The sequence below is a fragment of the Rhinolophus sinicus genome, linkage group LG03 (genome assembly GCF_036562045.2).
Source record: "Rhinolophus sinicus isolate RSC01 linkage group LG03, ASM3656204v1, whole genome shotgun sequence".
NCBI classification, from domain to species: Eukaryota; Metazoa; Chordata; class Mammalia; order Chiroptera; family Rhinolophidae; genus Rhinolophus; species Rhinolophus sinicus.
Window position 1 is genome coordinate 72,955,524 of NC_133753.1, and position 12,121 is coordinate 72,967,644.

General features: G+C 45.9%; 1 protein-coding gene across 1 annotated transcript; it reads right to left on the reverse strand.

The window, feature by feature from the left end:
- Positions 1–185: 185 nt before the first annotated feature.
- RIPK3 (receptor interacting serine/threonine kinase 3) lies at positions 186–4,148 on the reverse strand. The gene is made up of 10 exons (XM_019714367.2): positions 3,978–4,148; positions 3,638–3,778; positions 3,216–3,525; positions 2,599–2,744; positions 2,427–2,473; positions 2,050–2,217; positions 1,855–1,940; positions 1,268–1,615; positions 1,055–1,151; positions 186–529 (listed from the first exon to the last, which is right to left on the reverse strand). Exons 1-10 carry the CDS (start codon positions 3,995–3,997, stop codon positions 381–383), a joined length of 1,512 nt encoding a protein of 503 aa, XP_019569926.2. The 5' UTR covers positions 3,998–4,148; the 3' UTR covers positions 186–380.
- Positions 4,149–12,121: the final 7,973 nt, after the last annotated feature.

Consider the following 12,121-nt stretch of genomic DNA (forward strand, 5'->3'; position numbering starts at 1 on the left):
CCTGCCACCAGCTGGGCCCTGACCTCGTGTGCCATGCCATTACCCACCCCCAGTCCTCAGCATCCCGCTTCCGGCCTCAGTGAGACTTCAGTGCCTCCCCCTCCCTTGATGTCAGCTCCCCAGCCTCCCATCCTTATCCCTTCCTGCCTCTGGCTGATGCCTTAGCCTCCTGTGCGATGCTCTGGTTAAGATTCCACCACTTTATTGACTCCTGGGGCACAAAGTCAGTTTGGATACATGCCTCATGGTCCTCAAAAAATGTCTTGGCTAGCTGCCTCAAGTCCAGGAGGTGGGTCAGACGCTTCCTCCATTCCTGCCATGATTATACCAGCTGTGTGGCCCAGTGCAGGAGTCAGGTTCTTTCCGCACTTCTTTCGAAGCTACTTGTGGGAGGCGTGTTGCCCGCCCCTATCCATCTGCCTAGGTCGCCAGGCCCATGTGGAACAGGGAGTTTCCCCTTGTATCGTCATGTAGTTGTTGTTTCCCAACTGTATCCCTTGGCTGTGATGGATGGCAACAGACCGGTGCCCTTTAAGAGAAACAGCAGTGGTGGTGGTGGGAGGGTTAAATCAGCAACTCAGGAGGAGCAGCATGGCAGAGGGGCAGGAGCACCTCCTGTTCACCCTGGGGAAATGCAAGGATAGGGCCTCCCAATGAAGGTGTGAGGTGTCTTCTGCAGGCTGCCCCTTCAGGACTGGGTGTCCAGAAGCTCAAGAGGGGTGGCAACTGACATCTCTGACCCTGATATTTGGGTCTTTTCTGCTAGGAGGCCCTCTAGACTGACATAGCAACAATGGGATTTTGAGGTTCACAGAACTGGAGCTAGGGAGCCAGAAGGTCCAGGGGCAAATCCAGGCTTTGCCGTAATCTCAGTGGGATCCAATCCCAGTGAGTGTCAGTTTCTTCATTTATGAAGTGAGAAGGTTGAGGTAGATGGCTTCTAGCCCTTTCTCTTTCTCTCCTTACCCAAGGTACCCTCGATCTGTATATGGACTAGAGGATGAAGCTGGTGGAAGAATTGAGCAGAGGAAAGGAAGGAATGGAGAGTGGGTACCTGGTATTGGATTTGGCGCCCACTCCCTGGGAGGATTCGGTATTGGATTTGGCTCTGGCTCCCTGGAAGGCCCGTTGGTGCCACCTCTCTCAGCCCCCTGTAAACAGCACAGCACTCTCAGGCTCTCTGTCCTGGGGCCTGTTTCCGGGGCATACCCCCTTGACCCCAAATTTTCCCTGGCAAGGGGACAGGATTTGCATCCCCTAGTCTCACCTGATTCCCTTGGGGTCTAGCACCTGGTGGCCAAGCTGAGGTGGGGCTGGGCTCCTGGTTTCTGAAAAGTGAGGTCTCCAGATTTGGGGGAGGTTGGACTGTTGAATCAGAAGACATCCTTGCTGCTTGGGCATGCTGAGTCTGTTCTCCCTGTGCCTCCATCTTCTTAGGAAGGCTTATACATTTTTCAGGAACAGAGCTGGGCAAACCTTTCAGATTCAGGTTTAGCATCTCAGAGACCATGGAATCAGGGCTTTCTGGGGTTTCCCCAGGGCCATCCATTTCTGTCCCTCCTGGGCCTGGCTCAGAGGCAGAACACCTTCTGTGCTCAGACAGGAACTTCTTCACCTGCAAGGACAGGGGGACCTTGCTGGGTGTGGAGGTGGGAGAGACAGAGTAAACCCAAGGAAAGAGTCTTTTGGTCCATAATCTGTTGCCTGGGAATTCAGGGGTGGGGTGGAGAGAGTGGGGATGAGGTTCAAGGCATAAAGAACAGTGGTCAGTGGGGAGTCACTGGGTGGCCCCAGGAGCCATTTGGTGCTATCTCCGCCCAGCTCTTTGTGTGTGAGTTGGTGTTGGGCACTCACTGTGGACACTGCATCATCCATCTTTGTACCAGTTACACCTGTATTCTGTACCAGGTGGAGGGCTTTCTCAGTATATTGTCTGCAGTCTGGAGAGAAAGCCGAGTAGGTGGCAGGTGAGCAAAACTTCTTTCCCAGGCAAAGACCCTGCTAACAGATCCAGGCCTGCCCCAGCTACCAGCTAAAGGGCCAGCTCACCCTGGAATGAAGGCCTGTCCTTGGGCTCATTGCTGCAGCAGTCCTGCATTAACTGTGTCAGTCCTTCTAAGCCAGGAGTCTCAGGGCTGGGCTGGGGCAGCTCAGTCAGTGGGGGCCGGTTCTGCCTCTCACACACGGCTTTCTGCATCAGCGATATCTGGGTCACTACTGGGGTGGGGTGGGAGACATGAAGACAAAGCATTCAGGGGATGAGGGGCTACCTGCTCCATCATGGAAAGCGGCAGGGAGTGCAGTCCAAGGAAAGATGAGGAGGGAATAGGACAGTCTGAGCAGGTAAGCAGGAAGAAGAGGGTTTGGGGATTTTCAGGAGGAGGGCACCTGGGGTTAAGGATCCCAGAGTCTGCTTAAAGCCTTACTTTCAGCTTCTTTTCCAGCTAGCACTTCCCACAATACGATCCCGAAGCTGTAGGAGACACAAAACTGAGGCCTGGCCCAGCTGCTGGCAAGACTCCTCTCCCATATAACTCCCTCTGGAAGGGCCCAGAGAGGTGCAGAAATTGGGATGTGTGTTTGGTGTGGGTACCTTACCTGTAGACATCACTGGCCTTAGAGGACTTCCGGTTTATATCAGCCAACAGTTCTGGGGCTAAGTAGGCGAGGGTGCCCCCTGACTTCCCAGATCCTGCTGTTGACCTTGAGCCTCCCAGAAATGTGGACAGGCCAAAATCTGCCAGCTGCAAAGGGAAGGGAAAAGGAGGAGGAAAGGGGGGGACAAGGCCAGGTAGTTTCCAGCATCCCCCTTTTTCCCCCAGAAGGGGCAGGCCTACCCTTGTAAAGGAGGTGTGGAGGGTTAGGGGAATGGTAGGATCAGTGAGGTCCTTGGTTTGGAGGCCTGGGTCCCCTCTCCATGGGACTGGGTTAAGGGCTGAGTCTCCTGGGCTGTCAGCCATGGGTTTTTGGAGGGTCTAGTGGGGTGAGCCCCACAGTAGAAGTAACTGTGTCAGTCAGGGCTCTATCACTTGGTACGGCAGAGGCTAAAGCTGCTGGGTGGGCCTTGACATTTGGGCAGCTCTCTGTGCAGAGGGAAATGCTGAGGGTATTCAGTAGGCAGGGCTGCAGCAGGCGCTTTGTCCAGTGGGTGGGGCTGGAACAGCTCTGGGGCAGGAGCTTGTTTAGAGACTGGGCTGGGGTATGGATGGGCTGACCTTGACGTGCAGGTCTGCGTCCAGCAGGACGTTGGAGGGCTTCAGGTCCCGGTGCAGAAGCACAGGGTCCAGGCTGTGCAGGTAACACATCCCGAGCACCAACTCCTGCAGCAGGCGGCAGAGGAACGGCCAGGGCCGAGGGCACTGGGGCTGCAGCAGCCCTACCAGGGAACCATTCTCCATGAAACGGGTCACCAGAGCCGGCCCAGACAAGTTGTCCCACTCGAGGTTCTCAGTGACGCCCAGCAGGAGCAGCACATGTGGGTTACGCAGACTTGCCATGGCCTTCACCTCCCTGCATATGGCCTTCCTACACTCCAGGAGAGACTTGGAGTCACTGCTCTGCTGCTGGCCACATCCCTCCCTTCCCCATTCAGGACCCGTGGCACAGAGGCCTGCCTGCATGCAGCTGGGGCACTCACGAGTTCACGATCTTGACCGCCACATCAGTACCCCACGACTTGTGTTGTGCGCAGAACACTGTGCCGAACCCACCTTCACCAATGTACTTCGGGTTCTTTAATTCCTCGTTGGACACCAGGGGGGCTGGGGCACCACTGTGCCTGGGAGAGGGGGCCTCATTTACCAACTGGCCATGGCTTCAAGTCTGCACTTGTCTCTGCTGTGACCCCCATGACTCAGCAGGGTCGGTACAATCCACAGCCTCCCCTGTGGGCCCCACTGTCCCCCAGCCTTGGCAGGGCACAAAGCAGTCCCTGAGCTAGCCGGAGGGGCATCCTGTGTGTCCCATTCTCTACTCACCATATCTTGTGGCTAGACATCAGGCTGGAAGGTGTGAGTCCACACGGATGGAGTGACTTCTCCAAGTGGAGTCTGTGGCAGAGAGGGTTGGGGGTGGGGAGAGAGGTCAATCTCTAGGCCATTTCACTGATTCTGCTTCCCGGTCTCTCTCCCTACCAGCACAGACAGAACAACTTCCTTTTTCGACAGGCGCCTCTACAGTCCCGCCCCAAAGGGGCGGGGGGAGGGGGTAGGCAGAACGGAAGCATAGTGCTTATCTTTTCTAACTAGTTATTTCCTTAAGCACCTGCTGCATGCCACAGCCCAGTTAGATGTCACTGGGCATTTAGAGTATCACGGAAGAAGTCCTCACCTTCCAGGAACCCATAATTAACTCACTTCCACAGCGGGTGTCTCTCCTTCCCACAGCATTCCCAGCTCCATTACCTGCTAGGCCTGGGCTAGGGATGGGATGGTGCTGAGGAGGATTCCATGGTCCTGGGGCTCAGTTCCCCCACAACTGACCTAAGAGTATAGCTAACACTTCTGTAAAGCTTGTCATGTGCCAGGTACATATATGAGTTTATATAATTCTCACATCGACCCTAAGGGCGTAAGTACTGCTTTTATTACTTTTTTACGGGTGAGGAGAAAGAGGTACTGATAATTTACCTTGCCCAAGCCAGTGAGGAACTGACTTCAGTGCCTGGCTTTCTTATCATCACTGTAAACTTTCCTATTTTCACATAGGCTTCAGGGCTGTACCACTCAGCTAGTGGTGAAGGTGGCTGAGGATGGTGTGAAGCGTCCGATGGTGTGATGAAGGGTCCCTGTCTGTATTCCTGCCCAGTTCCTGACAACCGCTCTTGCTGAGGCAAGTCCCTGGCATTGGTAGTGACTTGTCTGCTGTCAAGGGCAAAACCCACTCCCAGGGCAATATGATCAGCAAGATGAATGGCCCGGCCAGGGGGTTGCTGACACGGTGTATGTGCAGTGGGAACACCTCAGGTCCTCCTGGCTCTCTCCCCCATGCTAATTCCTCCATGCAAATTCCTTGGTTAATATACATTCCCCACAAGCACATGCTCTGGACAAGGGCCTTTTAGAACTCAGGAGTTTAGGGAACCTTAAGGATTTAGGGTAGACCAAGGTTATTTTACCTGTGCAAGGCCTGACCATGGCTGGAGGTTGTGGGAGCTAGATACAGCTAACCCTGGGCACTCAATCCTTCATGGGGAGACCCAACCCTGCGGGTCGTGTGCCAGCTGTCACTGGAAGGTCTCCTCTTGGTGTGCACTTTTTATTCTGTCTGGTGTTCCATGGGCTGTGCTGGTTGGAGAACAAGTGGCCAGCAGTTAACTGTGTTTCTTAGAGCAGCTGGGAACTCTAGAATCCAACTCATGAATTCTGGTGGAGTCCATCCATGCGATTTTGGAGGTATTTAGGGAACTCTTCGATTGTAGTCTGTTTAAAAGCCAGTGCATGGTAGGCACCCATAAATATTTGTTGAATTGAATTAATAAATGAACAACCAAAACTTCTGGGGCTCCCTTAAGACTCTGATCATCCCTGCTGGAGCTCTATACTCACCAGGAGGAAAGAGGAGCTTGGGTTTCTTTATGGGTTAGGGACTCTCACCAGCACGGTTGACAGAATCCATCTGAAGTAGACTTTATTACAGAGATGTGACGGTATCTCACAGACTATACAGGCAAGTGCAACAGGTCCTCAAAAAAAGTCTAGTCAGGAGCTAAGAGCCATCAGAGATGTCAGCCATTCCTTTCGTGATTCTCCTTTGGTAGAAGACTCTGGGCTCAACATTGGGGCTCCGCTTGAAAGGTGTTAGAGGGGTGTTTCTATGGTTGGATTTCTTTAGATTGGGACAAGATCCGGAGAATCAGGGGTAAGCCACAATGAAGCACAGGGTTGGGGACAGTCAGAGCCTGTCCTGCTTTCTGACTCAAAATAAACCAAACCCCTTTAGAAGACGGGGAAGCAGGGATGAGAGTCTGGAGTGAGTGCCTGAGAAGACCCTCTGCTTCCGTTAGGCACTGGCAAGGCAAAGTTGATTCCTAGATTTTTGAAGCTCTGAACTTTTCTGAGGCCTGGTGCCTCTGACTCCAGCTATCCCAGGCTTTTGGAGTCTACTTCGGTGTCTGTCGTTCCTTCAGTTCTCTGCTCCTGATTATTTTTGCTTACCTTCAGCCCACCAGTACACGCTCTGGTTCCCTATCCTTAGTTGTTGGGGGTGGGGGGCAGAGGATGTGATCTTTCTTCTTGGATAGTCTATACCTAACTAATTCTCATCTGTTGTTTGATTAAGGGATTCTAATCATAGACCGAATGGTATTGAGGTGATGGCAAAAAGGATTATGGAGAATTTTCATTTTCCATAGTGTTTGAATATTTTATACTAGCATATATTACTTTTATAAACAGTTAAAGAAGGCAGAAGATCATGATGTATACAAAAATTTAGTTATAAGGATATTAACTGAAATGTTATTTAAAATAGTGAAAAATAGAACCCTAAAATCCAATAATAAAAAAGACTGAGTGAATTATTCAGTGGAAGACTATGTAGCCGTTAAAACGATGCTCTTGACCTATATTTATTTATATGACAGGTGTTGATCATATATCAAATGGAAAAAAAACAGGTTATAAAACAACTCGTATGTACCACATAATCACATTTTTGTTTGTTTTAAAAATTCTTTTCCAGTGGTATGACTGAGTTCTCAAAAGCCTCCCATAGCAGAATACTTAAATGCTATATAAAACACAACAAACACATATGTTAAAAGTTCCTTAGTGAGCTCCCTCAAAATAAAGGTAATCTCCCAAGGGCATTCCCTGAAATCAACAAAATAAGACAACACAAAACAAAAGGTATACAGTGAGTAAGCAGAGAGTTCAACTAACTAGAAACCTAGAGCTTTGGGGACTGGATAAGGGTATGGGAAATTAGGGGAGAAGCAGAGCATACGCCTTAGGGCCTAGAAAGATGGAAGAGCTAAATATGAGACACCCTCATCCCCGAAAAGCTGGGACCATCAAAGAGTCAGTTTTTCTCACTGGAAAGGAAAAAAGTCTCCTTGCTTGCAGAGGGAACCTACAAGGAAATCTGTCTAGGCTGTACCACTAGATGTTAAAATGAATAAAAGTGTTAGTTTCCACGTGCGACCTGTTCTCTTTCCCTTTGATCGAATAAACCATAAGCTGAAAATTTTAAGTGGCCCAGATTATTAATGTCCCCTGGAGTCCAGCAGAAGCAACCTGAGTCCCTTAGAGGAAAGCATCTTCAATCCAGTCTTCTGGATTAAATTCACCCAAGTATAAACTCACCAAAAAATTACTAAATATACAGGATTCAAATCACTACGAAGGAGAGTCAGCAGCACCAATAATCAGCAGTTTTAGATCTTTAAGGACTTCAGAATTTGGAATAATCAGATGAAGAATCTAAAGAAGGTATCATGAAATGTTTAAAGAATAAAAGATGGAGTAGAAAAAGTGAATAAGTCACAAGAGAGTATTAAAAAAAAATCCAGATAGATTTAGGGAAAAAATAGAAAAACAAAAAATAAAAATTTGTATATAACCATTAAAATTAAAATTGCAATGCTTGGTCAAACAGAAGATACAGCTGAAGAGAGAAGTAGTGTGCTAGAACGGATCTGAAGAAGTTCCCCAGAATGTAGAAAGAGAGACAAGCAGATAGAAGAATTAAGAGGCAAAGACTGAGGCAGTCCAACAATTAGCAAATTGGATTCCCAGAAGGAGAGGAGAAAAAAAGCGAGCAAAGAAATATTTGAGGAGAAAGTGGCTGAGAGTTTTCAAAAGTTGATGAAAGGCAAGAATCCAGAAATATAGGAAGCACTATTTATACCAAGAAGGATAAATATAAAGAAATACACATCTAGATACATCTTAGTGAAACTGCAGAACAATCACGACAAAGAAACAATCTCAAAGGCTACAGAGAAAACAGACCATTTAAAAATGAACATAACTAAACCAGCCTCACACTTCTCGACAGCCATAGTGGAAACCAGAAGAGACTGGAAATGATTCAAAGTGTTTTTAAAAAGGGGGAAAATCTGTAAACAAAGAATCATATACCCAGAAGAGTTATTTTCTTCAAGAGCAAAGGTTTTATAAAAATACATTTATAAATAAATTAAAACTGAGTTTACCACCAACAGTCTAAAGAAATTTCTGGTGGCTGTACACCAAGAAGATAAAGAAAACTTACCCCAGATGGGGCATGTAAATGCGAGAAAGAATAGCAGTTTCCACTAAGTTCAACCACAAAAACAATTAGCATCGTATTAAACCCCTAGAAAGAAAGGGGATGGCTCACTGATTTAAAAAAAGGATCTGCTGGAGACCACCTCAGGGATGATGTAGATGCCTGATCACTGCACTGTACACCTGAAGCTGAAGCTGAACAATAATGAATATCAACTATAATTATATGTGTGTGTGTGTGTGTGTGTGTGTGTGTGTGTTTACAAGAAGCGGAGTACAGCATTGAGAATAGAGACAGTGGAAATGTAATGGCTGTGTGCGATGTCAGAGGGGTAGTGGATGGGGGCGGGGGGTTGTCACTGTGTGAGGGATATAAATAATAAATGTCTAACTATTACATTGTTTTGTGCACCTGAAACTAATAAAAAAAATGTTAAAAGAAAAGGATCCGCTACCATCAATTCCACTTCTGGAATTGAAAGCAGGGACTCAAACAAATATTTGTACACCAATATTTATAGCAGCATTTACAAAAGATGGAAACAATCCAAATGTCTATCTCTATATGTATATATATTCTCCACATTTTGTTTATGTATATATATTATGTTCCTAAGGCTGAATAATGTTCCATAATATATATATATATATATATATATATAATATATGTTCCATAATATTTATTATATACATATAATATATATTATATATATGTTCCATAATATATATATTATGGAACATTATTCAGCCTTCGGAATAAAATTCTGATGCTATAATGTGGATAAATCTTGAAGCTATCACACTAAGTTAAATAAAACAGTCACAAAAAGACAAATATTGTATGATTCCATTTATATAAGGTACCTAGTAGAATAATCAAATTTATATATAGAGAAAGGAGAATTGGTGACTTCCAGGGGCTGGGGGAGGAGGGAATGGGGAGTTAATGTTTAATGGGTACAGAGTTTTAGTTTGGGAATCTGAGAAAGTTCTGGAGATGGCTGGTGGTGGTGGTTACATAGCAATGTGGATGTACTTAATGCTACTTAAAAATGTATACTTAAAAATGGTTAAAATGGTAGATTTTTTGTTATGTATATTTTCCATAAAAAAGAACTGTGAAAAATATGATTCCATGTATGAGATAAGGAGATAAAAAGATTTATATTAATAAACATTTAGTTATTTTATTTGCACATTCAATTTTATTGGGGAAAAAGGAAGTACACACACACACTTAGAAAATATTTAAATGGACAAATAAAAAATGTTTAAAGCAATGATAGCTGGTGGGTTTACAGGTGATTTTATTTTCTTATATTTTATACTTGTATTTTTATCTATATTTTCTAACTTTCCTAAAATGAATCCATGAAAGTTACGTAGTAATACTACATTTCAGCCTCCTCTTTTTCCCTAGGACATTGACAGAGCTGTAGCAGCTTCTCTGTCCCACCTGCTACTACCCTAACCCGGAAATCTACTCTTCGCTGTGCTTTCTTGATTTCTTGCTGCTCTAAGTTGGCCTGCTGGCATCACCTTTGATACTTGATTGATTAGCCCTGGGTGAGCCATTGATGAGTAGGACTTTGATAAACTTGGGAGATGTGAGTCCAGTCAAGAGCAAAGGTGCGAATTTCACAGTGCGAACTTTAGAAAAGGCAAGGAGTGCAGACTGGTTGAGTGATTTTTTTTTTTCTCCCATGCATTATTATTATCATTATCAACAATGATAAGAGCTAGTCTTTTTATACATTTTATACTTTTATAGTTCGCAAAGCACTTTCACAATAAGTCATCGCAAGCCTATAAGGTCAGACCAATTGTCAAGTTTTGCAGATGAAGAAATAAAAAGACCTCACTCTTTGTCTGGATGTGAAAGACAAAGTAATAAGAACCTTTATTTACTGTGGCAGCTGCTCTGCTCATCAGGGAAACTCTTATCTCTATTCCCAGATACAGAAAAACAAACGCTGACCAGAGAAGGAAAGGGTACAAGTATGGGCAAATGAACTGTCACTTTTGGAGACTGGGCTGCACTCAACTTGGGAAAGTCACAAAACAAATCCCAGAGTGTTAGCAGAGAAGAGTTAGGGGGAAACCATTCCACTTGAAAAGGGGTCTGTGGTAGTGTGATTTATAATAAGAAATGTATATTTGGTCTTCGACCTAGTTCCTGGCACAGAGCTCCTAAAACCCTTGGAATTTCTTCTGAAGAGATTAAAAAAGGTGTCTTTTTTATGTGAATGAAGTGACTTTTGGAAAGCCCTTAGGTGACCAAAGAATAGGGCTGGTTGCCAGGGAAAACAACCACGTGACCGGAGAGTTCGACCGTTCAGTCCCATGGTCTCTTGGACTGGAGGTTGAATCAATCGCGACTAGCCAATGATTTAATCAGTCTCGGCTCTGTGATGAAGTCTCCATAAAATCCCAAAAGGATGGGGATCAGAGAGCTTCCAAGTTGGTGAACAGGTGGAGGTGCTGGGAGAGAGGCCCCTAGAGAGAGCATGGAAGCTCCGAGCCCCTTCCCAAATGCCTTGCCTTAAGCATCTTGTCCATCTGACTCTCCTTGAGTTATATTTTTTTTACAATAAATCCTAATTCTAGTAAGTAAAATGTTTCTCTGAGTTCTGTGAGCTGCTCTAGCAAATTAACTGAATACAGTGTGTGTGTGTGTGTGTGTGTGTGTGTGTGTGTGTGTGTGTGTGTCTGGGGCGGGGTGGTGGGGGGAGTTGTGGGAACCTCTAATCTAGAGCCAGTTAGTCAGAAGCTCAGATGGCAATCCAGACTGTGCTTGGCATCTGAAGGGTAGGGGTGTCAGTCTTGTAGGACTGAACTCTTAGCATGTGGGATCTCATGCTAATATTTCCAGGTAGATAGTGTCAGAACTGAGTTGAATTGTAGAATTCAACTCAGACACCTGCTGGTGTGTGTGTGTGTGTGTGTGTGTGTGTGTGTGTGTGTGTCTGGTGGGGGGGGGAGACACACACACCTGGCTCATACCTGCTGGTGTCTGAGAGTTGCTTGGTGGTGAGGCACTGCCCCACTACACACACACGCACACACACACACACACACACACACACACACACACACACACACTGTGCCCCTTGGGGTTCTTTTTGGGGAAGTTCCTTCCAGTGTACAGGGCTTGCTCTTCTTAGTGTTCCAAGGAGGTCAAAAGCCCCTTTTAACATGTTTTTTCTTAACAAAGCTGAGAGACTGATGCTTTCACAAAGAAGCACAGTGCAACTTGTACCAGTGACCTGGAATCCCTGTTCGTCTTCTGTTTCTTCACGGAGCACATTTCAGAGTGGTGTCCCATTGGCAGAACCTAAGTTGCCTGTCTGCACACTCAAGGCAAGGGAAGCTGGGAAGGGTAACTTCTTTTTATTCTACCTTAGCATGATGGGACTCAAAAGATTTTTGAGCAGCCATAAATGACAAGTGTCCACCATGTACTACAACCACCATAATGCACCTTCTCTCAGTGTGGAGTCCTTCGCTCTTTGCTTTCTGTGTCTAGTCAAGGTTGAAGCCATAAATTCTGTGTTTTCCCAGCTCCTCTCATCCTAGTGGGACAGGCCACATGCTTCAAAATGCTACTCCAGATGAATGTTCTACTTTTTTTTTTTTCTTTTTTAAATAGGGAGTTGAGTATAGCTTAATGGTTAACAGTATAGGCTCTTAGGTCAGGCTACCAGGGATTGAATTCCGGCTCTGCAAATTACTAGCTGTTTGATGTTTAGCAAGTTACTCAACCTCTCTGAGCTTCAGTTAATTATACGAGGTGTGATAAAAAATACAGTGAATGTTTAAATTTTAAAAAATTACAGTAAAAGACATGTTGCAATTAGTCCTCCTCAACATACTCCCCTCGCTTTGAACACACTTATGCCATCATTCTTGTC